General features: G+C 41.2%; 1 protein-coding gene across 1 annotated transcript in view; it reads left to right on the top strand.

The window, feature by feature from the left end:
- The first annotated feature begins 725 nt into the window (after positions 1 to 725).
- The window catches only part of GRK3 (G protein-coupled receptor kinase 3), a 59,082-nt gene continuing 33,918 nt past the window's right edge, over positions 726 to 25,889 (top strand). Inside the window, exons 1-7 of the mRNA XM_068989721.1 lie at positions 726 to 771; positions 10,678 to 10,779; positions 12,857 to 12,931; positions 19,332 to 19,393; positions 21,978 to 22,029; positions 23,835 to 23,926; positions 24,592 to 24,691. Of these exons, the coding sequence (XP_068845822.1) occupies positions 10,753 to 10,779; positions 12,857 to 12,931; positions 19,332 to 19,393; positions 21,978 to 22,029; positions 23,835 to 23,926; positions 24,592 to 24,691 (408 nt within the window). The 5' untranslated portion in view covers positions 726 to 771; positions 10,678 to 10,752. The remainder of the gene's footprint in view (positions 772 to 10,677; positions 10,780 to 12,856; positions 12,932 to 19,331; positions 19,394 to 21,977; positions 22,030 to 23,834; positions 23,927 to 24,591; positions 24,692 to 25,889) is intronic.

Consider the following 25,889-nt stretch of genomic DNA (forward strand, 5'->3'; position numbering starts at 1 on the left):
GCTAAGTGCTCTGACTTGTTGGAAGGGCTGTGCAAACAAACATTCATTCAACAAATATTTATTTGCCTTCCACTGTATAGTGGGCTATGCAATGGGGGTGGTATCCTGGGTAGCAGGTCGTGATGGCTTGAAGATGAGGCATGGGGGTGTGAAGGGGAAAAGCATGATCTGGAGATGGACGATCCACTCAGGCTGAAGGTGTTTGGTGGGGACCTGGCGGGACTTGAACTAACATGCGGTGGAAGATCAGGGAGGCCCTTTGGTTTTGCTTTCTTTTGAAGGGCGTTTAGTTCTGCTTCAGTGAGCATGTGATCTATTAGATTCCTGGTGACTCTTACCAACACCTCTGTACTACCCTTATCTCTGATTTCTTTGATTTATCTTATGTTCTCGGTAGTGACCAGTGGCGCTGAGTGGTGGTGACCACTTGCACTGTTAATTGTGCATTTTTTAAAAGTGGGAGGGAGGTTGCCAAGAGAGAATGAACCCCAATGCAAGAGCCAGATGTATGATACTCTTATCTAACCCGGATTATTTTCTTGTAGGCATTAGGCATTAAGTAGCCTCTTAAAACCTTTTAAAATTTCTCTTTTAATGTAGGAGAGCAAGAGGTTGAAACAAATGAATTTGAAAACACCCTGTGGGATCAAGTTTCCATCCATTGCCCACCCTGAAATTTTTTATTCTCTTTCTTTAGGTTTCTTGCTATTTAAAGATTTTTGTTTGAATGAAATTAATGAAGCTGTACCTCAGGTGAAGTTTTATGAAGAGGTAAGAAGTTGACTGTTTTATCAATGCTTTTATTTTAAAAGCATATTTAAACTGTTCTTTGGAAAATATTAAGACTTCTAGATAGTACAAATATTTAGGAATATTTAGAAATTCATTGAAAGTAATTAGTAGTACAAGATATAATATATAGTTTATTAGAGATGCAGGCACCAACTATAAAAAACATATCTTTAAAACTCTATAGTGTTCTAGAGTCAGTGAGGAATAGTTGGACTAAAATTCCAGAGGAAGACGACGGAGCATTCTCACCCATTTTACTTTCTGCAGAAGCTTGCAGATTCTGGAGACAGAAGCTGAGGTAGAGGGCTGCTATTGGGTAAAAGAATAGCTAGCAAAGTTTTATGGTCACACATTACTGGAGTGACAAATCAGAGACTTGTGGGAGAGGGAGGCCTCAAGCCCACAGCCCGTTTTCCCAGCAGAACATTGGGAGGGGCTGAAGAGATGGGCCAGGAGCTTCTGAAAGACACATTGAAACCTCTCACAGCCTTGCAGGATTACATGATATTTAAATATGCACCTGCTGTGGCATGAATCTAAAAACAGAACAGGCAGGAGATGAAAACCCCACTGAAGATCCAGAACCACTTATCACCTGGGACATTGGTTGGTCATAGGTGTGGTGAGCAGATGAGAATCCAACTTTGGCCCCTGGCAGGAGGCTGTTACTGGGAGACAGAAAAACCAGAAGAGGTTTCTGGGTCTGGAATAAAGAACAGATGAGACTGGAGGGGCCCCCAAAGCATGATGAGTCCCTTTCTCAAGATGTATGCCAAGTTTTGAAGCTTGAATGGGACAGGGGCTGAAGAGCCATGCTGAAGACTTCTTAAGGGCAGAACCAAGTTCAGTGTGGAGGAGACAGAGATCTCACTGAACTCCAGGGAAAGCCAGGCCTTAGGAATGGGGGTGAACCAGAGGCAGACTGATAGCTTAAGGTGAACGTGTTGGATTCATGATCTCCAAAGAAGATTTAGCTTTGGGACCAGGGCCCAGGGCTTGATCACTCAAGAGCTTTTGTGTAGCAGACTTTTATTAAAGTAAGAAAAGGAACAGAGAAAGCTTCTGACACAGACATCAGAAGGGGGATGGAGAGTGCCCCCCTCGCTGTTCTAAGCAAGGGAGTTATATACTGTTTAATTGGTTGTTCAGTTCAGTTCAGTCGCTCAGTCATGTCCGACTCTTTGTGACCCCATGAACTGCAGCATGCCAGGCCTCCCTGTCCATCACCAACTCCAGGAGTTTACCCAAACTCATGTCCACTGAGTCGGTGATGTCATCCAACCATCTCATCCTCTGTTATTACAATAAATCAAAAGAATGTCTCAAGGTTGTAAAGATCTTACTAGACCTGCTCCCACAATTTCCATTTTCAGATGACAGGATTAGAACTAACAATAGAAAGATCTTACCAGACCCACTCCCATAATATACATTTTAAGATAACAGGGTTTAGTCAAAAGGTTTTCAAGAAGGAGAAACTGTCCTCAAGCAGGACACATTATTGTTCTATAGAGTTTAAACTGAGTTGTTCATTGTGTAGTCATCAGCTTAGGGCTTAAAGGAGAAAACATTTTCTATGACTAAGACTAAGGAGCATAGAGAAAGAGAAGGGATGGTAGTCCTTTCCTCCTCCGGGAGAACCCCGGACCCCTTTCTCCTTCTTGGGGACCCTGGACGTCTTATCAGCCTGCCTAGGAACTGATTGACTCTCGCAAGACTGAGTCCTACACAAATGGCAGCCCAGACCAGCTCAGCTCAGCTCCTTGTTGAGCAGTGAACTCCCTCCCTGCCTGCACAGCAGAGAGCAAGGGGAGCCCTCTGTCTGTTTTCTAGGTGGAAAAGAGCAATACTTAGAGCCTCTGCAGCGTTCACCATACAGTAAAAATGATATGACACAATAGAAGCAAGGTCACATGACTTATAAACACGGCAATAGAATCAGGCCCACAGATGAGTCAGATACTGGAGTTAGCTGCCAAGTACCTAAAATAACCGTAAATAATATGTTTAAGACAACAGAGGAAAAGTTGGACAAAATAATTAGATGGAGGGATAGTTTTGGCATAATTTGAATGTATTGTGGAAAAACCAAGCAGATATTCTAGAAAATAAAGTACAGTATTTAAATTAGAACCAGTGGCTGGAACCAGTAGCAGATTGTCACAGTGAAAGACAGGATTAATGAGTGGGAGGCAGTTCAGTAGATCATCTCAAACTGAAACGCAGGGAAAAAAAAAAACTATAAGAAAGAAATAAGGGCATTAAAGACAAGTGAGATGTACTTAAAAAGGTCTTTATAGAGGTGGAGTCCCAGAAAGAGAGGAGGGAGAATGGGGCAGAAGCAATACTTGAGGATATAATACTGTTACAAAATGATGAAAGACAGCAGCTTAAACACATAGAAAACCCCAAGCAGGATGACTACAAAGGAAACATATCTTTGCTCATCAATATAAGACTCTGAAATCCCATGACAGAAAATTTTAAAAGCAGCCAGAGGTTAGAAAAAGACACCTCGTTTTTAAAGGGGCAGTAATATGGGCTTCCCTGGTGGCTCAGAGGTTAAAGCATCTGCCTGCAATGCGGGAGACCCGGGTTCGATCTCTGGGTTGGGAAGATCCCCTGGAGAAGGAAATGGCAACCCACTCCCGTATTCTTGCCTGGGAAATCCCATGGATGGAAGAGCCTGCTGGATTACAGTCCACGGGGTCGCAAAGAGTCGGACACAACTGAGCGACTTTGCTCAATGTAACCAACACAACTATGACATCTTAAACGATTAAGAAGAAAGAAAGACAATAAAATGGCAATCTTTAATGAGAGAGAAAAGCTGCCAACCTAAAATTATTTTCCCAGCCAAAGCTTCCTTAAAAAATGAAGATGAAATAAAGATGGTTTTGGACAGAAACCAAGAGACTTTGTCAGTAGTGGAACTGCATTACCATCAGTATTAAAGGGAGCTCCTTCAAGCAGAAGGGAAATTATCCTAGATGGAAGTGCAAGAAGGAATAAAAGACATCATAAAGGATAAATATGCATGTGAAATATACACGTTGACCATATAAAACTATTACATGTTCTTAGGGTTTAAAGTGTGTGTAAAACTAAAATGTATGAGAGTATCACAAAAGGCAGGAAAAGGGTTAATAAAGTTAAAGTGTTTTAAGATTCTAGGATTATTGGGGACAGTAAAAGTAATAATTTGCATTGACTTGTAAAGAATGCCTATTGTAACCTCTTAAGGTAACATTGAAGAGAATAAAATATGTGTATCTAGGAGGTTGAAATAGAGGGAATATGAAATAAAACAACATTGTATTAATCCAAAAAAAGAAAAAGAATAGAAGGTCGACATAAAGTAGGAGGTCAAATTGAAAACAAAGAGGAAGTGTGGTAGCTAAAAACCCGTTTATATAAATGATTATATTTAATATAAGTGGACTAAATACTCCCAGTAAAAGACAGTTTGTCAGACTGGATATGTAACCAAAACCATGTTATGTACTGTTTGTAAGTGGCATGCTTTATTTAAAGTATTTTACTTTACTTTTAAATTAAAATACAATTGCTATACAATGTTATGTAGGTTATAGGTGTACATTATAGCGATTCAGCGTTTAAGGAAGTAACATAGTTTAAACAGAAGGATGAAAGAGGCTTTGTAATATATATACTCACTGAAGCAAAGCTGGCATATTATGAGACAAAGTACACAGCAATGCTACTTTGAGATAGAGATGATTTCATCATGATAGAGGAGGCAGTATCTTTGTCTTAAATCTGTATCTTACAAATAGCATAACTTTAAAATACATCAAGTAAAAATTGGCAGGAAGGTCAAAACAAAATAATTTTACAATCTTCCTGGGACATACAGATACTTCAAGAGCTTGTAGAAACAAAAAGGCAAAAATTAGTAAGGATATAGACAATCTTAATACAGTTGACGTAACTGACATCCAGAATGCTGCTTTCAGCAAAAACAGTTTGTGTTCTTAAAAGTATGGAACATTTACTAAAATAGAACATATATGCTGGACCCTAAAGCAAGCTTCTGCAGATTTCAAGCTTGAAATTGTTCAGAGTATGTTTTCTGATCACAGTGGACTTAAGCGCAAATTTCACAACAGTGTTAAGAAATCCTTAGCTGTCTGGAAACAAATAGCTTCTAAATAATTTATGAGTCACAGAGGAAATTAAAATTGAATTTAGGAAATATATTCATTAAAATACATTTTAGAGATGACATATGCTACTATTATTAGCATGGTGTAACTTTACCCTAAAGCACTTGAAATGGTCCAGAGAAAGCATGGCATAATTAGGGGTGATGTTAGTAATCTTTATACATTTGAAAATTGGAAGGATGTTCCTTTTTCCCCTGGTTTATTGATATACATGAAAATGTGATATTTTTCTACATTTTTTTATTGTATTAATGTATTTCCAGGAAGGATGATGAAATGGTGATGTACATTTGGCATCACGTGAAAAAAAAAAAGTAAGCTAAATCTGAAAGGGTTTCACTCAGTACAAAATAACTTTTTTATTTCAATCTGAATCAGGCATTTTATCTGTATGAGAATCACAGCTTGATCTGTCAAAAATTTTTTTTCTTTCCTGTGTTCTTAAAAGCTTCACCTCTTCAGTTTCAGCATGTACTCAGCTGCTTTGTTAATACAAAGCTGTGTCCTTCAGCAGATGAAACAGATGGCAGTCTACTGGGTTATTTCTTAAGCACTTCTCAGCAGTGTGGCGGTGACTCCTGCTGATACGTCTCCACCTGAAACTAAACACTGGGCCTTCTCTTCCTTGGCTTGCTCCCCAGCGCCTCTATCCCAGGCTGTGTGATGGATCTGGCCTGTCAGATCATCTCCTCGGAGGAAAATGGTTCAGGGCTCCTGACCAACTTGCTCTGTGTTCTTCACAGCGTCATCCACCTTGGGGCTTCAAATACAGTTTTCTTAAGTCAGTACAGCCTCTTAAGACTGAGGTTATCAGAAAGTCTGACTCCTTGCTCTCATCAGCTCAGTGGATTCTCTAAGTTCTAGTTTATGGTCCTGGTCCCTGCTTGAAGCCAGGCAGTCGGTCTTGCTTTGCCCTCCCTGGGCTTCCTCAGCGAAAAATCAGGGTGATAGTAGTGTCTGTACTCAGGGTTGTCCCGTGTGTGTGCGGCACAAGAGCAGCACCTGGCATGTAGTTGACCTTGTTCCAGTTAGACTAGAGGAAGCTTATAACAATATTTATATTACCCCTAGATTTAATCATAAATCATGGAAAATAGGAAGTATAACATCAGAGGTAAAGTTAGAGGGTTTTCGTTACTCATTCAGCCAGTATTTGTCAAACACTGATGCTCAGAAGTATTGTTTGGATGAGCGAGACAGACAAAGTGTGTGCTCTCTTTGAGCTCCTGTTTTTATTGAAACAGACAGTAAACAAGTCATAAATAAATAGGAAAGATATTAGGAAATAATGACTCGAAACAGACTCAAAGCTTACTGTGATATATTGTGATTTGGTGACTGCCTTAAATTGCTTGGTCGAAGCCTGAGGAAGTGCATTTTAGTGGAGTAATTTCAGATGTTGTGTTTCTCCTTAGGGCATTCACTTAGTTTTTTGAATCTGTCAATTTATATTTTTCACCATGTCGGGTAAAATTTGGGCCATTATAAAATGTTATTTCTACCTTAATCTCTTCTTGTCCTCTCCAGTCATATGGAGACTCCAGTCATATGTAAGCTTGATCTTTGGACATTGTCCTAGATATCACTGATACCTGATTCAATTTTTCCCTAAATATTTTTTTTTCCTTTCTATTCTTCAGATTAGATAATTTCTACGGAGCTGTCTTCAAACTCACTGACTCTTTCAGTATCTCTCGTCTGTTGTTATGTCCATCCATTGAATTTTTTTTCAGATAGGATTTCCAACATGGCTTATTTCATAGTTATCATCTGTCTGCTGCTATTTCCTACTTTGTTGTTCATCATATGCATATTTTCTGTGCCTCTTTTAGTATAGTCATAATGGCTGTTTTAAAATCCTTTTCTGGGAATTCCAGTCTCTGAATTACCTTGGATAGGTCCTCGCTGATCATCTGTTCTCTTGGGTATGACCCACATTTCTCTGTTTCTTCAGATATAGAATAGTTTTAGATTGTTCTTGTTCATTGGTATTGTAGGTACTCAAAACTGCTTTTCTGTAGGGTATTGAGAGAGATATATATAGTCTCAGGAGTTAATTTGGCTTACTCAGACGGGATGCTCTGTCTTCTCATGCAGTGGGTAGCAATTTAACCTTGTTCAGTTCTTTTAACCGGTGCTGGACTACTTTGGGTCTGTCGTGCTCACACATCATTGTGGGGTCCAGCAGAGATTTGGAGATTTTATGTGCAGAATTTTGGAGCTCTCCTCTGGCTCTTCATTTCTGGGAGTAGCCTCTCTACCTTTCCGGCTTCTGTTTGGTGCCCTTTCCCCGTAATCTGTGTGCTCTTGGTCAGTCTCCAGTGGCCCAGGGTAGCTGGGTTTTATAGATGCCCAGAATTGTTCCGTTAAGATTAGTTGCCTATTACCTGAATCAGGGCCTGGCTTGTGATACATTTTGAATATCAGACCAATGGGTTTGGCTAACGAATTGAATGTAGGGGATGATGGGGACAGAGTGAGCAAAAGAGCAAAATCGATGATGATGACTGCTGTTGTGGCTTAGGCAGCTGGGTGGCGGCGGTGGTGGTGGTTTAGTCACTAAGTCGAGTCCGACTCTTGCGACACCATGGACTGTAGCCTGCCAGGCTCCTCTGTCCATGGGATTCTCCAGGCAAGAATACTGGAGTGGGTTGCCATTTCCTTCTCTAGAAGCAGCTGGGAGGATGGTTTTACTCATTTTTGTGATTAAGAAGACTAGGGGAAGGGCATGATTAGCTGGAGTAGAGAGGATGTGGAAATATCCAATAGGTGGCTCAGTATCCAGACTCTGGAGCTCTGAGAGAGAAGTGAGTCCTGAAAACCCAGACTTAGTCATTGGAATAGAACTGGTGTTTGAAACTGTGCAACTGAATAGCTTTATCCAAGGAGAATATAGTGGATGAAAAACGGGTATCTTAGCACCGTGCTCTGAGGTGCTGCAGTGTTTAGAAGCCTGACAGCAGAAGAAGAATCACCAAGGGAGACTGGAGAGGAGGAGGCAGGGTGGCAAGCTCCCTGGGAGTGCAGACCCCAGAGGTCAGAGGAGATTCCAGAGCTCAGGGTGGCAAGCTCCCGGGGAGTGCAGACCCCAGAGGTCAGAGGAGGTCCCAGAGGTCAGGGTGGCAAGCTCCCAGGGAGTACAGACCCCAGAGGTCAGAGGAGGTCCCAGAGGTCAGAGGAGATTCCAGAGCTCAGGGTGGCAAGCTCCTGGGGTGTGCAGACCCCAGAGGTCAGAGGAGGTCCCAGAGGTCAGAGGAGATTCCAGAGGTCAGGGTGGCAAGCTCCCGGGGAGTGCAGACCCCAGAGGTCAGAGGAGATTCCAGAGCTCAGAGTGGCAAGCTCCCGGGGAGTACAGATCCCAGAGGTCAGAGGAGATCCCAGAGGTCAGAAGAGATTCCAGAGCGCAGGGTGGCAAGCTCCTGGGGAGTACAGATCCCAGAGAGAGGTCAGAGGAGATCCCAGAGGTCAGAGGAGATTCCAGAGCTCAGGGTGGCAAGCTCCCGGGGAGTACAGATCCCAGAGGTCAGAGGAGGTCCCAGAGGTTAGAGGAGATTCCAGAGCTCAGGGTGGCAAGCTCCCGGGGAGTACAGATCCCAGAGATCAAAGGAGATCCCAGAGGTCAGAGATGATCGCACTAAAGGGAAGCAAGCCAGGCCGAGAAAGACAAGTACATGATGTCACTTATATGTGGAATCTAAAAGCAAATGATTCGAATGAACTTATTTTCAAAGCAGAAGTAGGCTCACAGACGTAAAAAACAAACTGTGGCTACCAAAGGGGAAGGGAGAGGGATCAGTTAGGAGTTTGGGATTAAAGTATACACATTACTGCATATAAAATAGGTGACCAACAAGGGCCTGCTGTATGGCACAGGGAACTCTACTCAATGTGTTATAATAATTTATTATGGAAGAGAATATACAAAGAATGCATATGTGTTTGTGTGTGTGTATATGTATATACACACATATATAAACTGAGTCACTGTTGTATATCTGAAACTAACAGGACATTGTAAATCAACTATATTTCAATACATTTTTAAAATACTTAATAAAAATTTTTTTAAGTGTTTTCCTGTTGGATGAAGTATCAGCCTCTCCTAGGCCTCCTTCCTTTATGTTTGATTTCAGTGTCTGCCCCAAGAAGACTGAATTCTAAGCCCAGGCAGTTATAGACTTGTGAATCTCAGCCATCTCATTGATATTTAAGGACAATTAAGATGATCCCAGAAATTTCTCAGTGTACAAAGCAGTTAGCCTGCATACGCATACTATATATGCTTCATGCTGTGTCCATACTCTTCTCCCTGCCAACGATGCCCTTTCATTATCAGAAATTCTCACAGGATTGACTGGTTTTGGTTTCAAAACTTGTCGAAGTGAATGACAGTCATTCAGTCATGCCCGACTCTTTGCGACCCGATGGACTACATAGTCCTTGGAATTCTCCAGGCCAGAATACTGGAGTGGGTAACCTTTCCCTTCTCCAGGGGATCTTCCCAACCCAGAGATTGAACCCAGGTGTCTGGCATTGCAGGCGGATTCTTTACCAGCCGAGCTACAAGGGAAGCCCAAGAATACTGGAGTGGGTAGCCTATCCCTTCTCCAGAGGATCTTCCCAACCCAGGAATCGAACAGGGGTCTCCTGCATTGCAGGTGGATTCTTTACCAACTGAACTATCAGGGAAGCCCTGTCAAGCTGAGACTATACAGTAAAAAGGTAGCTTTTATTTCTATTCAGTTTATATTCTCACCTCTAGGAATGGTCAGCCCTACTCTGTAATCATAGCAGGATAAGAAGCGCTCAGATATTATGAAAGTATAACAACTGGCTACTTGGTAGGAAAATTTTCTGTTTTTTCAGAAATAAGTCCTATGTACTTATTAGTCATTATATTGAAAACCTTCACTACAGTCTTCGTACCACCTCCATATTTCATTTGTTTTCATTCTCTTCTTGTCTTTTAGATTTAACGTATTTCTGTAAAGGAGTAAAAACACTTTTCTGGTCTGAGAACTTTTGAGGTTAAAGTAATAGAGACCATGTCCTCACAAAGCATATTTGCTAAGCCCATTTTATTATTTAGTCTATCTTAACACCCGTCAGGTTACTGTTTGAAGGAACCTTTCTGTTAATACTTTTAGAGTGCAGAGACGGTTCCAGTGTGAAAAACCAGTGCTTTTATCTGTAATGAATGTCTTTCCAAAAGATTTAGTTGACTTTTAAAAATCTCTGCAGTAATCTTGACAGTTCATTATTGGTTTTTCCTCCTGAGTTTTGTAACACTGTAGTCAAGTGAAAATGATCCCCATCATAACTCATAGAAATGGATTACTGGCAAGTTCAAATTATTTGTGCTTTGGAAAGGAGAATTGGCAAGAATGAATGGTCCATCACTGCTATATCATAAGATAATTGTAACCATGGCAGTGCTTGTTTCCTAATATTGTGTTTCTAAATTTAAGCAACGAGGTTCATCATAGGAAAAAATCCATTCCTATGTCCCAAGTTGAATTTAAATTATTCCAGCGTCATTATTTCAACATTAGAAGTAGTTGTTTCCTGTGCACTGGCCAATTCAAGTAATTTGCTTGATCTCATGTGGAAGTGGTTTCTGCCAAGACGAGTAATATCTTTTAATAAAGTAAGTTTCTAGGAAGACAGCACCTAACAATCATAATTTATAACTGTCTAGATAAAAGAATATGAGAAGCTTGAGAATGAGGAGGATCGCCTTTGCAGAAGTCGACAAATCTATGACACTTACATCATGAAGGAGCTGCTGTCCTGTTCGCATGTGAGTGCTCTTCTTATTTCATTAACTCAGTGTGAGTGAATGAACCCGTGTTTCTCGAGTTTTGTCAATTGTTTCCTGGTGATACTGATCCAATATCTGCTGCTCCATATGCTTTTAATAAGGTTCCCAAAGTGGATACTTTCAGTGCAGATGTTGATAAAGTGGCTAATGCAGACCCATGCAAGAAAAGGCCAAGCTCAATTCGCGACTCTCTAAGGAAATTAAGCTTTACTGGCTTTCATTTAGCTCCCCTTTAACAATTAGGCTAATCAAATATTTATCGATATCTTAAATGCTTTCTTTGAATTAATAAGGTTGATTGTAATTATTATGTTAGTATAGTTCACTAATAGTTGAATGATGGTTGAAATCTTTTTTTTTTTTTTTTTGCTTGTAAATCAGAGAAACAATCTCATTCAGTCATTAGGATAAATGAGGTTCCTAGGAAATTCTTCCACCAGGAGTGAGTGGAATAATTAGTAATGAAAAGGTGCACTGTAATCTCTCTACATGAACACTGTTTTCCAGAGAAGCGCCCTAAGAGCCCTGGACTGCTGTGTCCAGTGCAGAGTCGCTAGCCACGTGCGAGTATTTAATTGTGTTTACACTGGTTGTTGCTTAGTCTCTTAAGTCGTGTCCAACTCTTTGCGACCCCTGGACTGTGATCCACCAGGCTCCTCTGCCTATGGATTTCCCAGGCGAGAATACTGGAGTGGGTTGCCATCCCCTTCTCCAAGGGATCTTCCCAACCCAGGGATCAGACCCGCATCTCCTGCATTGGCAGGCGGGTTCTTTACCACTGAGCCACCATGGAAGTATGTTTATATTAATTGCAATCAAATGGAAGTAACATTTTAATTCCTGATGTCCTCCTGAGCCGCATTTGAAATGTGCAGTACCCACATGTGGCTGGTGGCTCCTGCATCAGCCCAGATTCACAGCATTTCCATCATCGCAGCGAGTCTGACTGGACAGCGCGGGTCATGACAATGATACACTTTCGTGCCTCCGTGTTTATTGTGTTGTCCACAGTGCTTACTGAACTTCTGAGCTAGAGCTTACCGTAAGGCTCTGTGCCTCGCTGCCTTGCTGGGGATGGTTGGACCTTGGAAAATGCCACGTGTTCACTGAGAAAGCCTCTGTAGATGTAGCTTTCCTGTACTGCAGCAGTTTAGAGGGTTTCTTGCCTGGAAAATCCCGTGGGCGGAGGAGCCTTGTAGGCTGTAGTCCGTTGGGTCGCTAAGAGTCGGACACGACTGAGCGACTTCACTTTCGCTTTTCGCTTTTCACTTTCATGCATTAGAGAAGGACATGGCAACCTACTCCAGTGTTCTTGCCTGGAGAATCCCAGGGACAGGGGAGCCTGGTGGGCTGCCGTCTATGGGGTCACACAGAGTCAGACACGACTGAAGCGACTTAGCAGCAGCAGCAGCATGCTTTTTTAAGCTCTTCTTGTGCATTACTTCAGACATAATTTGAAGTTTATGGGGAGGACAGGGTTTCTAATTTTTGTCAGTGTGAGTTTCATTCTTTTAGAACAAATTCCTCTTTGCAGTGGTTACAGCAAGCCTTTCCTTAACCTAGAGTCTTTTCAACACTGTGGTTTAGCTTTGTGATCCTGGCATTTAATTCTTAGGTATATCTTTGTGCATTCGTGTTCTCTCATGAAATAGAAATTTTACATTTTTAGGACCCCAGTATCAGCCAACTGAGAGATGATGCATTTAATATTAATACGGTGATAATACGATTCCTTACACCCTTTTTAAGTCAAAGTAGCCTTGATCTCTTGTGGGCATAGATATTTCAGTTAGATGCCCCCACGTGTATCACCCTTCTTGACATAGTTTCTAAGAGCTCTGGAAGCTCTGAGGAACAATTATCTGTTGAGTTGCCCGCAAACATATAACAGATTTTTTTTTAAGAATGCATGTTGATGTGATCACCATAGGTTACTGCTTAGTAACTGTTGTGTTAAATTATATGTTGTGATACTGTAAAATACACAGAGGTTTGCTCTGTTTTATATTTGTGGGGGGAAAAGAAAAAGAAAACATTGTGTGTGTGTTTTTTTAAGCCATTCTCAAAGCAAGCCGTAGAACACGTACAAAGTCATCTATCAAAGAAACAAGTGACATCAACTCTTTTTCAGGTAAGGTAAAATGCTCTCCAAATAAATGTTTCTCATTCACTTAATGGTTGTCTTTGGGGGCATTCTTTGCTTGGGTGAAAGTGCTGGCAGAATTTCGAGACTATTTCTTACCTAGTGGTTTATCTGGAAAAACCGAAGTTTAATGTCACCTGTCTTTTCACTGAAACGTGCTCTTCTGCCAGCATCATAAAGGCTGTCCTGAGAAAGGCTGCTAGAGCATTCGTTTAGTGTTTTTTTTCCTATAAATCAATCAAGACAAGACGTTGGAGGGAAAACCTTTTCCTGTTTGACATCCCAGACACCTGTGATGAGCAGGGACTGGGCAAGATTTACTTTCTAGTGGTACAGGTGTTGGTCCCCATGGCGATCCTTCCCCAGATGAAGCAGGTTCATTTTTAGCAATCAAGAAGGAATGAATGGCCTTGGAGTCGTGACTGAGAAATTGGATTTCGCCTCAGCTCCTCTTATCTTGAACACGACACAATCATAGATTTAAATTATAAGGCTCAGAAAACTCAATCCACAACTGATGGGCACATGTCTTGGCTGCTCTTTGGATGCAGTGGGTTTCTTCCTGAAAGCCTTTTCCATTATCCCGTGGGATTTCCATAGAGATGGCAGCTTGCAAGGGTATGGTCAAATCTCCAAGCGGATCATGTACTTTTTATGTTTCTGTGAGTTACAAGAAATAGGAAAGAATGCCATTTATTAACATAATGGTTTTCATAAATGAAAATAACTAGTTTATCCTTTTCTTGGATTATTCAGTTATTTGAAGAGAAGTAAGTTGATTTTTGCCTTAGTGCCTTATGGTTGGGCTTATTTATACAGATTCATACAAAATGAATCTGATTATTCTATAGAAAGGATACTGGTTTGACTCTGAGAACATTTGGGCGTGGTAACCAAACCAGCTGCTCCCTTTCTGCCAAAATGATTAGATGGACATCTCTTAAAATGTCAGACCTTTTAGTATAGTCTAGTTGGTTATAAGCTTGGGCTCTGAAATTCAGTGACCTGAGTTTCAAGACCCTGGGCAAGGTAGTACCATAGCTCTCCATACTTCTGTTTTTCCCTCTGTGGTGTAGAAATGCCAGCAGACTGTCCCGTAAATGGGGTTTTGAGGACCCCGTGCATATGAGCTGCTTTGTACCAGGCCTGTCTATCACAGCGCTCCATAAATGTCAACCTTCTCAAACACCTCAGTCAGAAAGTGCAATTTGAGTATCTGCTTTTTGTTGCCTCTGTGACATTTTCATGTCAGAATTTCAGTTTTCTGACTTTGACATGGTTGAGATAGTTGTGTAGTCAGTTACATTTAATATTGCTAAATTACATACATAGATTTTACAACTCTGATGTTAACTTTACCTGTAGCATAAATAACATTTAAAAAGATAGTTCCAGATGAGAGATACAAAGACCAACAAAATTATCTTTATGCTTCAAGAAACGTTGATTTAGAAGCCATGTCTCCAATATATCTTTTAAAAGCACTTTACTGATTTGTTCATAAGAAAATAATTGAGTAATGTTCTAATAAAACAGATATAGAATAGCTGGTATTTTTATTTCAGTGGTGAAGGAAATAGTCATTATGTCGGTTTAAATAAGAAAGCATTTTAGTGCAATTCTGTAATAAGTACCATTAGAACATGGTGGTCAAAGTATAAAATAGAAGTTATATGTTTGGATACCCTGTTTATAGAGGGACATTGATCTCTATAACATTTAACTAACATTAAAGTTGCTTGATATTCTTTGAGTTGGAATTTTCCCTCCTGGCTTTCAATGAGTTATAATTGACAACTAAAAATTGTGTGTAGTTGAAAGTGTACAGTGTGATGTTTTGATATGTGTATTCATTGTGAAATGATTGTTGTAATCTTAACTAAGCAGCATACTCATCACCTCATGTACTTATATTTGTATGCATGGGTGGTGAGAACACTTAAGATCAACTTTCTTAGCAAATTTCAAGCGTACAATACACTACTATTAACTATAGTCCCCATACTGGACATTAGCTGGCCAAGACTTATTTATCCTGCAGAACTGAAACTTTGTACCCTTTAAGCAACATCTCCCCCATTTTCCCTACTTCCTAACCCTTGGCAACCAACTTTCTACTCTGCTTTTATAAGTTAGACTTTTTTTAGATTCCACATACAGGAGAGATCAGCTTGTAATTGTCTTTCTGTGTCTGGCTTGTCTCACTTAGCATAATGTTCTCCAGATTCCCCTGTGGGGTCATAAATGTCAGGGTTTCCTTCTTTTTAAAGAACAGAACAGCGTATACCATTTGTGTGTGTGTGTGTGTACACATATATATGCATATATACATGTATATCTTCATCCCCCATTTTCTTTATCCATTCATCCATTGATGGACCCTTGGGTTATCTCCATATCTTTACCATTGTGAAGTAATGGCACAGTGAGCATGGGCATGTGGGTATCTCTTCAAGATGCTGATTTAATTTCCTTTGGATATATACCAGAAGGAATCTTTATACCGTTTTTGGTAATGGCTGTCCCAGTTTGCATTCCCACCAACAGTGCACAAGGATTCCCTTTTCTCTGCATCCTCACCAACACGTACCTCGGCTTTCTGATAACAGTCATCCTGACAGGTGTGAGATGATATCTCTCTGTGGTTTTGATTTGCATTTCCTTGATAATTAGTGATGCCGAGCACCTTTTCATATACCTGTTGGCCATTTATTATCTCTTTTGAAAAACATCTATTCAGGTCTTCAGCCCACTTTTGAATTGGGTTATTTGGCTTTTTCCTGTCGAGGTGAGTTCCTCATATGTTTTGAATATTAACCTCATATCATATGGTTTACAAATAACTTCTTTCATTCTACAGGTTGCCTATTCACTCTGTTAATTGTTTCCTTTGCTCTGCAGAAGCTTTTTCGTCTGATGCAATCCCACTTGTCTGTTTTTGCTTTTGCTGCCAGAGCTTTTGATGTCATATCCAAAAAATCATCACCTGAACCACTGTCAAGAGGCTTTTTCCCGTGTTTTCTTCTAGTTGTATGGTTTCAGGTCTTATAGTGAAGTCTTTAATTCATCTTGAGTTGGTTTTTATATATGGTGTAAGGTAAGGGTCCAATCTCATCCTCCATTTATTGAAGTGACTGTCCTTTCCCCATTGAATGCTTGATGCCCTTGTCAAAGATCAGGTGACCGTAGGTGTGTGGATTTATTTCTGAACTCTGTTCTGTCCCATTGATCCATAAGGTCTGTTTTTATGTCAGTACCATACTATTTTGATTGCTGTAGGTTTATCATATATTTAAACATTGGGAAGTGTGATGCCTGAGGTGAAATTTCTTGTCAAGGAGAACAAGGTAGTTAAAAAAAATGCTCTGAAAATAAATACCAAATGCTTTTTTTGTTTGTTTGTTTGCAAAGTTGACTTTAGAAATAATTAATTGCACAGGTTCATTTGGTGGCGAGAGTTGGGAGGACTCCTGGCTTACATTTAGGTTCCTGGAATGTGCCAAGTCCGACTCTTTTCGAACCCCATGGACTATAGACCACCAGGCTCCTCTGTCCATAGCATTCTCCAGGCGAGAATACTGGAGTGGATTGCCATGCCCTCCTCCAGGGGATCTTCCCAACCCAGGGATTGAACCCAGGTCTCCCACATTGCAAGCGGATTCTTGGCTGTCTGAGCCACCAGGGAAGTCTCAGTGTTCTGAATCTTATTAAATCCTCACAACGGCCTTGCAGATTAGATGTAACTCTCCCATCTTGCAGATTGAGGAAACCAAGAATCAGAGCAGTGAGGTCGTTTGCTCATGACCCAACTCTTGAACTTTGGCTTTTGCATTGCTCACCTGACACATTTTGTGGTCCTTCATGTTGAAAGTGGCAATGTGGTATATCATATCTGGTCTTAAGAATTTCTGGTACAGGATGTTTTATAAAATATGAAAAACATGTTAACATAAGAGTTTCTGTAAATAGAAAATTGTTACATACAAACTTAGTCTTTCATACGTCTTTCCACACTTGATGTCTTTTGAACCTCTTGAGACTTGTGGCGTTGGTGTTTAGCATCGAGGAGACTTGGCAAAGATGACTATTATCTTTGATTATAGACACATAGGATTTCAGAGTTGCAAAAAGCTCCAGAGAGAGAGAGGGCAGCTTCCCCTGTTACTAAGGAGGGAACAAGTTCATTTGGTTTTAGTGACTGTGCCCAGTGCCCTGCCCAGGACCCTGATAACCCTGCCAAGTGGCAGAGGCTAGCTTAGCCCCGTGGTAGGAAGTGCAGCTCCCAGGCGAGCTGCAGGGGCCTCACTGCCCACGTTGGTGACTGTGGCTTCTGTACGTTTCCTCGTTTGATCACTTGCCTTGGACATCTCCTGACGTCTGGTCCTTCTTTTTTGCACATTTTTAGGATGATCTACAAAGACACAGAAAACATTAAATTTCTATCATTCAAGGAGAGAGTAGGCTATCACGATATTTTCCAGAACTAGCTAATTGCCCCTAGGCTGAGTTGTGAAGTGTTGGCATTTGATATTTTTGTCACTCTTGATTTGAAGACTACCCCATGGGAAATAAATTTATGCAGTTTATTTGGTAATGTGTAAAGTGGCATGAAATTGAAGCAGATTGTTCTCCATAGGGAAAGAGCCCCATGCATGTGAGCCAGGAGCCCTTGCCTTAATCTTGGCTTAGCCATGAACTTGCTCAAAGACCTTGCAAATAACTAATTAAAAAAAAGCTTTACTGCATGGGTTCTTTCACTTTTAGTCTTTGAAACAATATTAATGCTGATCATTTATGATAATTGTAATTAATGGCAATTATATAATTAATTGTAATTTACAGGCTGCCACTACATAATCTACAAGGCTCAGTACACAATGTAAACGTGGAGGTCCTTGTTCAGAAATGTCAAGATGGCAACAGTAGGGCACCATACCAAGGACTGGGCTCTTCTGTGGGACTGCATGGGTCACATGCCCATGAAGCTAATTCCAGGCATTTAAGCCGTGTCTGTGACTTGCCATGAGCTGTGCCAGACAGTAGAGACACAGTGGCACACAGGACAGAACTGCCCTTGCCTTCAGGGAACATGCCATTGAGTGGTATAGATAACTACTAAGCAAGTAGTCATGCCCATGAATCTACTGGTGCAAACTGGACAGGCGCTGAGGAGGGTGAGTACAAGGTGCTATCAGTTCAGTTCAGTTCAGTTCAGTCACTCAGTTGCATCTGACTCTTTGGGACCCCATGGACTGTTGCACGCCAGGCCTCCCTGTCCATCACCAACTTCCAGAGTTTACTCAAACTCCTGTCCATTGAATTGGTGATGCCATCCAACCATCCCATCCTCTGTCGTCCCCTTCTCCTCCTGCCTTCAGTCTTTCCCAGCATCAGAGTCTTTGCAGATGAGTCAGTTCTTGGCATCAGATGTTCAAAGTATTGGAGTTTCAGCTTCAGTATCAGTCCTTCCAATGAATATTCAGAACTCATTTTCTTTAGGATGGACTGGTTGGATCTCCTAGCTGTCCAAGGGACTCTCTAGAGTCTTCTCCAACACCACAGTTCAAAAGCATCAATTCTTCGGCACTCATCTTTCTTTATAGTCCAGCTCTCATATCCATACATGACTACTGGAAAAACCACAGCTTTGACTAGATGGACCTTTGTTGGCAAAGTAATGTCTCTGCCTTTTAATATGCTGTCTAGGTTGGTCATAACTTTTCTTCCAAGGAGCAAGAGTCTCCTAATTTCATGGCTGCAGTCACCATCTGCAGTGATTTTGGAGCCCCCCGAAAAAAAGTCTGTCAGTGTTTCCATTGTTTCCCCATCTATTTGCCATGAAGTGATGGGACTGGATGCCATGATCTTAGTTTTCTGAATGCTGAGTTTTAAGCCAACTTTTTCACTCTCCTCTTTTACTTTCATCAAGAGGCTCTTTGGTTCTTCACTTTCTGCCATAAATGTGGTATTATCTGCATATCTGAGGTTATTGATGATTATGGGAGCACATAGTTGGGAACCTCACCACATCTGTGGAGAAGGCAGTGGGACCCCACTCCAGTACTCTTGCCTGGAAAGTCCCATAGATGGAGGAGCCTAGTGGGCTGCAGTCCATGGGGTCACGAAGAGTCGGATACGACTGAGCGACTTCACTTTCACTTTTCCCTTTCATGCATTGGAGAAGGAAATGGCAACCCACTCCAGTGTTCTTGCTTGGAGAATCCCAGGCACGAGGGAGCCTGGTGGGCTGCCGTCTCTGGTGTTGCACAGTCGGACACAACTGAAGCAAATTAGCAGCAGCACCACATCTGAGTCTCATCCACTTGTGTTTTTCACTTTACTGTGTTCTTACTGATGCAGTGTGGAATTTCTTTTCCATCCTTTCCAGCCATACATAGAAGAAATTTGTGAAAGTCTTCGAGGCAGCATTTTTCAAAAATTCTTGGAAAGGTATGAAACTTTGTGTACAAAGTCTTTTTTTGTTGAGATATGTTTGTCATGTAACATTATGTTAGTATGGCGGTTTATTTGCTAAGTCGTGTCCGACTCTTGCGACCCCATGGGCTGTAGCCCGCCAGGCTCCTCTGTCCATGGGATTCTCTAGCTGAGAATACTGGAGTGGGTTGCCATTTCCTTTTCCAGAGGATCTTCCCAACCCAGGAATCAAACCCAGGTATCCTGCATTGCAGACAGATTCTTTACCAACCGGGCTATGATATTTAAATCTTGTACTGTGTAGGTATACCTCATTTCACCTCATAAATGCTATCCTTAAAATGTGTTAATTTATTCATTCAACAAACATTTATTATCCATGGGCTCTGTACCAGGCTAGCTTATACCCTCTATACTTTGTAGTTTAGGATTTGTATATATTAACATCCCTTTGACTTTATTTTTTTAGTTTCCAAATGATCCAAAATGTAAATAGACAAGGGAACCTCAATATTGAAGTTATCTTATTGGGACACGTTTGCTAATGCCAGCATGAGTCTTATGTTCAGTTCATTTGTTTATATGTTAAAGTCATATCCTTACAAATGAGACAGCCCTTTTCTTGATTCTTTACACAGTAGAATTTAGGTATACTGGCAGATGTCTTTTGTCACGTCTGTCTTAACGTACCCACTAAAAGTGGCCCTTTGGGTTACTCAAACTACAGAGTATGTTTGTCATAGAAAATCCTGAAAACTTTCTAGGTAATTAACGAGGACCTACTGTGTAGTACAGGGAATTCTACTTGATATTTATAGTAACCTAAAGGGGAAAAGAATCTGAAAAAGAATAGATATGTGTATATGTGTAACCGAATCACTTTGCCGTACACCTGAACTAGCACTGCATTGTGAATCAACTATACTCCAGTGTAAAATAGCATTTTTTAAAAATGTAAATTTAAAAAACTTCAGGGATGCCTGTGAAAGTGTTCACATGCTTCCCAGGCACCTGAGAGTCAGCCGTTTGGTGTTTTGAGTGTTCCTCTGTGATGATGCACCTTAGGGATCAGACTTTCTGACTCTGAATCTGCATTCACATGGACTCTACTCGTCTCTGTAAACTTGGGTAATTTCTAGACAGTTGTCATGATGACTGAGCCTCAGGGTGGGAGCAGCCCACAGCTGTTCAGTAATTGCCCTTTAAGAACAAATGCCTCAGTGTTTTTTTTTTTTTTCTTCTTCTCCACATGTTCACAGAACTAAAGTAATTTTTTAAAAAAGTTGTATCAAGATTCTACCAGAGTTCAAGAGATAATTTTGTCTTGGAGTAGAGTCAGTACTATGGGAAACGAATCTGCATACAAATGATTACATTTTCTGAGCAGGACCAGAGGGGCTTTGCCAAAAAGCAGTGGCATGGAACTGAGGGGCCAGGGCACCGGTTCAGTGCTAAGATTCAGCTGAGTCTTGGGCCATCTCCATGGCTGCTGATTATAAAGACCTGACTTTTCCCAAACTCTTGGGTCAACTCATTGTTCTGTGACCCTTGGGGGAGAGGGGAGAAATGGAGATGGTAATTGAAATTGGGGAAGAGGTCTTATAACTTCACTGTGTATCCAGGTAAACCTGCACAGTCATTGTCTCCCAGTGAATTGACCATTCACTTTTTTTTTTTAATTTTGTTGAAGTGTAGTTGATTTGCAGTGTTAATTTCTGCTGTACAGCAAAGCGACTCAGCTAGACATATACGTGTATGTTCTTTTTCATGTTCTTTTCCATTATGGTTCATCACAAGATGTTGACTCCAGCTCCCTGTGCTATACAGTAGGACTCTGTTGTTTATCCATCCCATATATAGTAGTTTACATCTGCTTATCCCTAACTCCCAATCGAGCCCTCTCTCACCCCTCTCATCCTCTCTCACACAGAGAACCGTAAGTCTGTTCTCTATATGAAGATTTACATAAAAATGGGCTATAAATGCAAAATACACGCCAGGTTTCAAAGCAATGAATTCAAACCACTTTCAGGGGCTTCTCTGATAGCTCAGTTGGTAAAGAATCCACCTGCAATGCAGGCGACCCCGGTTTGATTCCTGGGTTGGGAAGATCCCTGGAGAAGGGAAAGGCTACCCACTCCAATATTCTGGCCTGGAGAATTCCATGGACTGTATAGTCCATAGGGTCAAAAAGCATTGGACACGACTGAGTGATTTTCACTTTCAAAGCAATACAAAAATCAGAATGTAGACTATCTCATTAAAATTTTATGTTGATTACATGTGGAAATGAAAATTTTTGATATATTGGTTCAAATAACATACATTATTAAAATTAAATTACTTATGTGTCATCTGTTACCCGTCTGTTGGACAGTACCGACTCAGATAAAGATTGTTACCATAACATAATGACAATTAAAGCAGAAACATGAAGTCTTCAACTTGAATCGTTAAATAAAGCCTTGAGTGCTAGGCAAATGCTTTGTGAAAAAAATATTTACGAAAGCTCACTCTGAGAAGTCACACAAGTATACAATGCTAGTTCTCAGTTAACGTGATATTTAACTTTTCAGTAATTCTTCACATTCTTTTTCAGTGACAAGTTCACTAGATTTTGTCAGTGGAAAAACGTGGAATTAAATATCCATGTGAGTATCATCTTGGCCTTTATTTTTTTTTAATAAAAACTTCCTTTGGCTCAGTTTCGTGAGAAAATATTTTATTCGGCAGCATACTCCCAAGGGTAACATGCTGCCCAGACAGATGTCCTGCTTACAGCTTTACGCATGAAAAATCCATCCTCCCATATCCAGTTGTAAACACTTTGAGTTTCCGTCCTCTCTTTTTCATATTCCTATCAGAATGCATTTATTTATTTAAGGAAGGATATTTTAAGCCATCATTAAGCTTTTAATAGAAATAGTAGTAAAGATACAAGTCTTCTACATCATGTAATTCCTGTGCCCGTGTCATTTGCATCCTGGTAAGTTTCCTTGTTTTTTTTCCCTTATTAGGTGCAATCATGTAATAAACATGACGATATCTCTCACTAGACCGCAGTTGCATCTTTTTTATTGTTTTGAGAATGATGAAAGCAGTCCTCAAAGGCGGGATACTTCCTAGCTTGTATCCCCTAATACTACGTCTTCTCTTAGCTTTTGCTTGTCAGGAATTCTGGGGCACATTCTTCACTTCACTTTTAGAGTGTTCGTTTCTCTTCCGCTTTCCCTTGTGCTCTCCCTCCACAAAGGTTTGCAACTGAGAAAAAGAAATAACTGGATTCTGTTTTTGATTTTAAAAAAAAGGTTTTTTTAGTTGAACAGTACCATTCACAGAAGTGGGTTTGTTTGTTTGCTTTTTTTTTTTTTTTCATTTTAATTTCCCCTTTCTGCCCCATTTCTGGCAGGATTGAGAAGCAAGAGGCAGTGACACATTTTTAAAAATAATGGGACTTCCTGGGCGGTCCAGTGATTAAGATCCTGTGCTTCACGAGGGTTCGATGCTGCATGCATCCGCATGGCCAAAAAACGAACAAACAAAACCAAAAAACCCTTATCTCTGCTGTGGATCCTCCCGTGCCTGTGCTCCTTTAGCAGACGTGATGTCCTCACGTCTTCACGTCCTTCTGTCCTCTGAGCAGCAAACGTGAAGCTCGAGGGCTGGATGCCCCTGCCTGGCTGCAGACATGGTGTCTGAAGCATCTGACCCTTCTTTTGCCAGGATACGTAACAAAAAGCATTTGCCATTGTCTAATGGCCTCTTACCATGAACATAGGACTATCTCTCTGCCTTTGTACCATCTGATGCTATGAAAACTTCTTGGGAAGCAAGGCATTGCTGAGATGATATTGATGAAAGCCTAGTGCTTATGAATGGAAGCCTCTTCATCGAGTTACTCACACTCGGTCTGTTTTCACACTCACGTGCCCAGCATGAGTCCTCTCTACTCACTGCTGCCTTTGATGAAAAATTCACATGGTCAGCATTCACTGGGCTTTCTGATCAAATGGCCCACCTGTTAGGAGAGCATAGATGCCCTTGATTCAGACCTGTTTTTCTGCCACAGAAGTTCCTGGAATGGCTGAACTGTTGCCAAACTTTCAGCTTCAGAGTAGCCGAGGTCACTTTGTAGTTTGCCTGGAAGTTTCATATTCACTTGTCTTAAAAGTATACACCTTATAATCTAAGATTCATGGGACTGGATAAAACAGTGGGCTCCCGCCGGGTCGTCTTCCCAGTTGCCTCCACGGTTTGCATCCTGTGCAGTTTACATCGAAGGTGGTTCTAGAATGTCCTGCCACCTGTGCTTCTTATCTCTCAGCTTGCGGGGCCAGTCGCCGAAAGGGCAGCAGTGTCAGAATCGCTGTTTCAGTAACTGTGTATGTTTTGCATGACAACAGTGGGATAGCTTTTACGCAGTTTTACGTCTCTGTGTCGCGTTTTAAATTCACAGTTGACCATGAATGATTTCAGCGTGCATCGGATCATTGGACGAGGAGGATTTGGTGAAGTATACGGTTGCAGGAAAGCAGACACTGGAAAGATGTAAGCCTTGTACACTTGTATATTTTGCTGGGAATATTAAGAGGGTTTTATACTCACATTCCAAGAAAATCCCACTTAGTTGGTGATCAGTGTTTTAGAATCTTATCCTCTACCCACTTATAAAATCTTGACCAGTGCTTAATTCACAATTCCTACACACTAAATATTATAGTACAGGCACCACCCCTACAAAACACAAACACACACACACACAAGTACTAGACAGTAGGGATACATACAAAATTTATTTCCCTGAATTTTTTGTGTATCTACTTTATTGCTTTTATTTAACTGAAATGTCAATGCATATAATAATAGAAATATCTTAATTATTGCTTGATTTTTTAAAAATAGCCTTTTCACTTTAGAATAATTTTAGGTTTGGAGAAAAGGAGCAAAAAGATAGTCCAGGGAGTTTCTGTGTGCTCCACGTCCCTCTTACCGTAGTACAGGACGTGTGTCACAGTGAATGAACAGATGTTGATGTGCTGTTACTGACTGAGGTCTCCACTTTATTCAGATTCCCTTAGTCTCTTAGAAGCATTTTGCTGCTTTAAAAGACTTCCCAAACTTTTAGAAACTTCCCCCAATATGATGTGTATCATTTAAATCCACTTAGATATATTTTCTGTGTAGATTTCCTTCAGTAACATTTATGGTTCTAGGTATGCAATGAAATGCTTGGACAAGAAGAGAATCAAGATGAAACAGGGAGAAACCTTAGCCTTAAATGAAAGGATCATGTTGTCCCTGGTGAGCACAGGAGTGAGTATTCAATTTTGAACATTGCATTCGTGTGTGTGTGTATGTGTGTGTGTGTATGTGTGTGTGTGTTTCTAGTTATTTGGTGGGGTTTTTTTTTTGGTATCAGGACAATTTATTTAAAATACAGCTTCCCCCCCCCCCCCCCCCGCCACCCGGTGAATTATGCAGCTAGCCAGTTCTTGAGAGGATTAGAATTTATAGCAGGGAGCAGCACCACTAAGTTAATATAAATAATAATTCAAAGATGACCTCTGTCTGAGTTGGGAATTAGGAACATACTACCGGCCATTGCCACACACAATGATCACTTGTCCCTTCACAGCCCATTTATGACTTGCTTCTTTGTGGAATATGACGGAGATGGCAGAATATAATCGTATCAGTGACCAAAAAAATCACCTGAATATAGTTAAGAGTTGGCTGCATGACAGCGAAGGATGAACCCAGAGGAGAAGAAGTAAGAGGAATGTCGCTTCCCTCCTTCACAAACAGAGAGGAAGTGATGTGGCTTCGTCAACCCCCAACTATCCCTGTGGAGTGCTCCACAGAATCCCAGGGACAGAGGAGCCTGGTGGGCTGCCGTCTGTGGGGTCGCAGAGTCGGACACGACTGAAGCGACTTAGCAGCAGCAGCAGCAGCCAGTGCACGTTTCATGTGGAGGGGACCTTGTCTTCTCGGCACTTCCCCCTTTCCCTGCTGTGGACGCTGATCTTTTCCGTCCCCAGCGCTGTGTTTCTGCACTTAATGTCTGCAGTAAGCAGACTGGACCGTTTATTCATACATTCCAGCTGTCATTTTGAGCTCATCACCTGTCAAAGCCAGCTTCACCCTGTGTCATCTTGACTTGTAAAGCAACATCCCGCTCTGATTTCTTTTCCTATTAATGGCATTACCCGGGACCAAAATCTCAGCTTTTATTTACTCTGGCAGATATATGTAAAGACACCCAGAAAAACCCATGGTCCCAGAAACCTGGGCATTGCCCATGTACCCTGGCAAGTGAGGCACAGAGCCTAGGGGTACCTCCAGCTGTCACAGCTGGGTTCTAAATAAGGTCGCCTTCACCTAGAGGTTTTCAAAGACTCAGATCTTCATGATCACTCAAGGCATTCCTTTTAGCTGATAAGCAAGGAACCTGAGATCCTGGGACATCATTTCTTTGCCCAGAGTCCCTGCACTTCCTAAACAGTCCCAATGT

The sequence above is a fragment of the Capricornis sumatraensis genome, chromosome 17 (genome assembly GCF_032405125.1).
Source record: "Capricornis sumatraensis isolate serow.1 chromosome 17, serow.2, whole genome shotgun sequence".
Classification (NCBI taxonomy): Eukaryota; Metazoa; Chordata; class Mammalia; order Artiodactyla; family Bovidae; genus Capricornis; species Capricornis sumatraensis.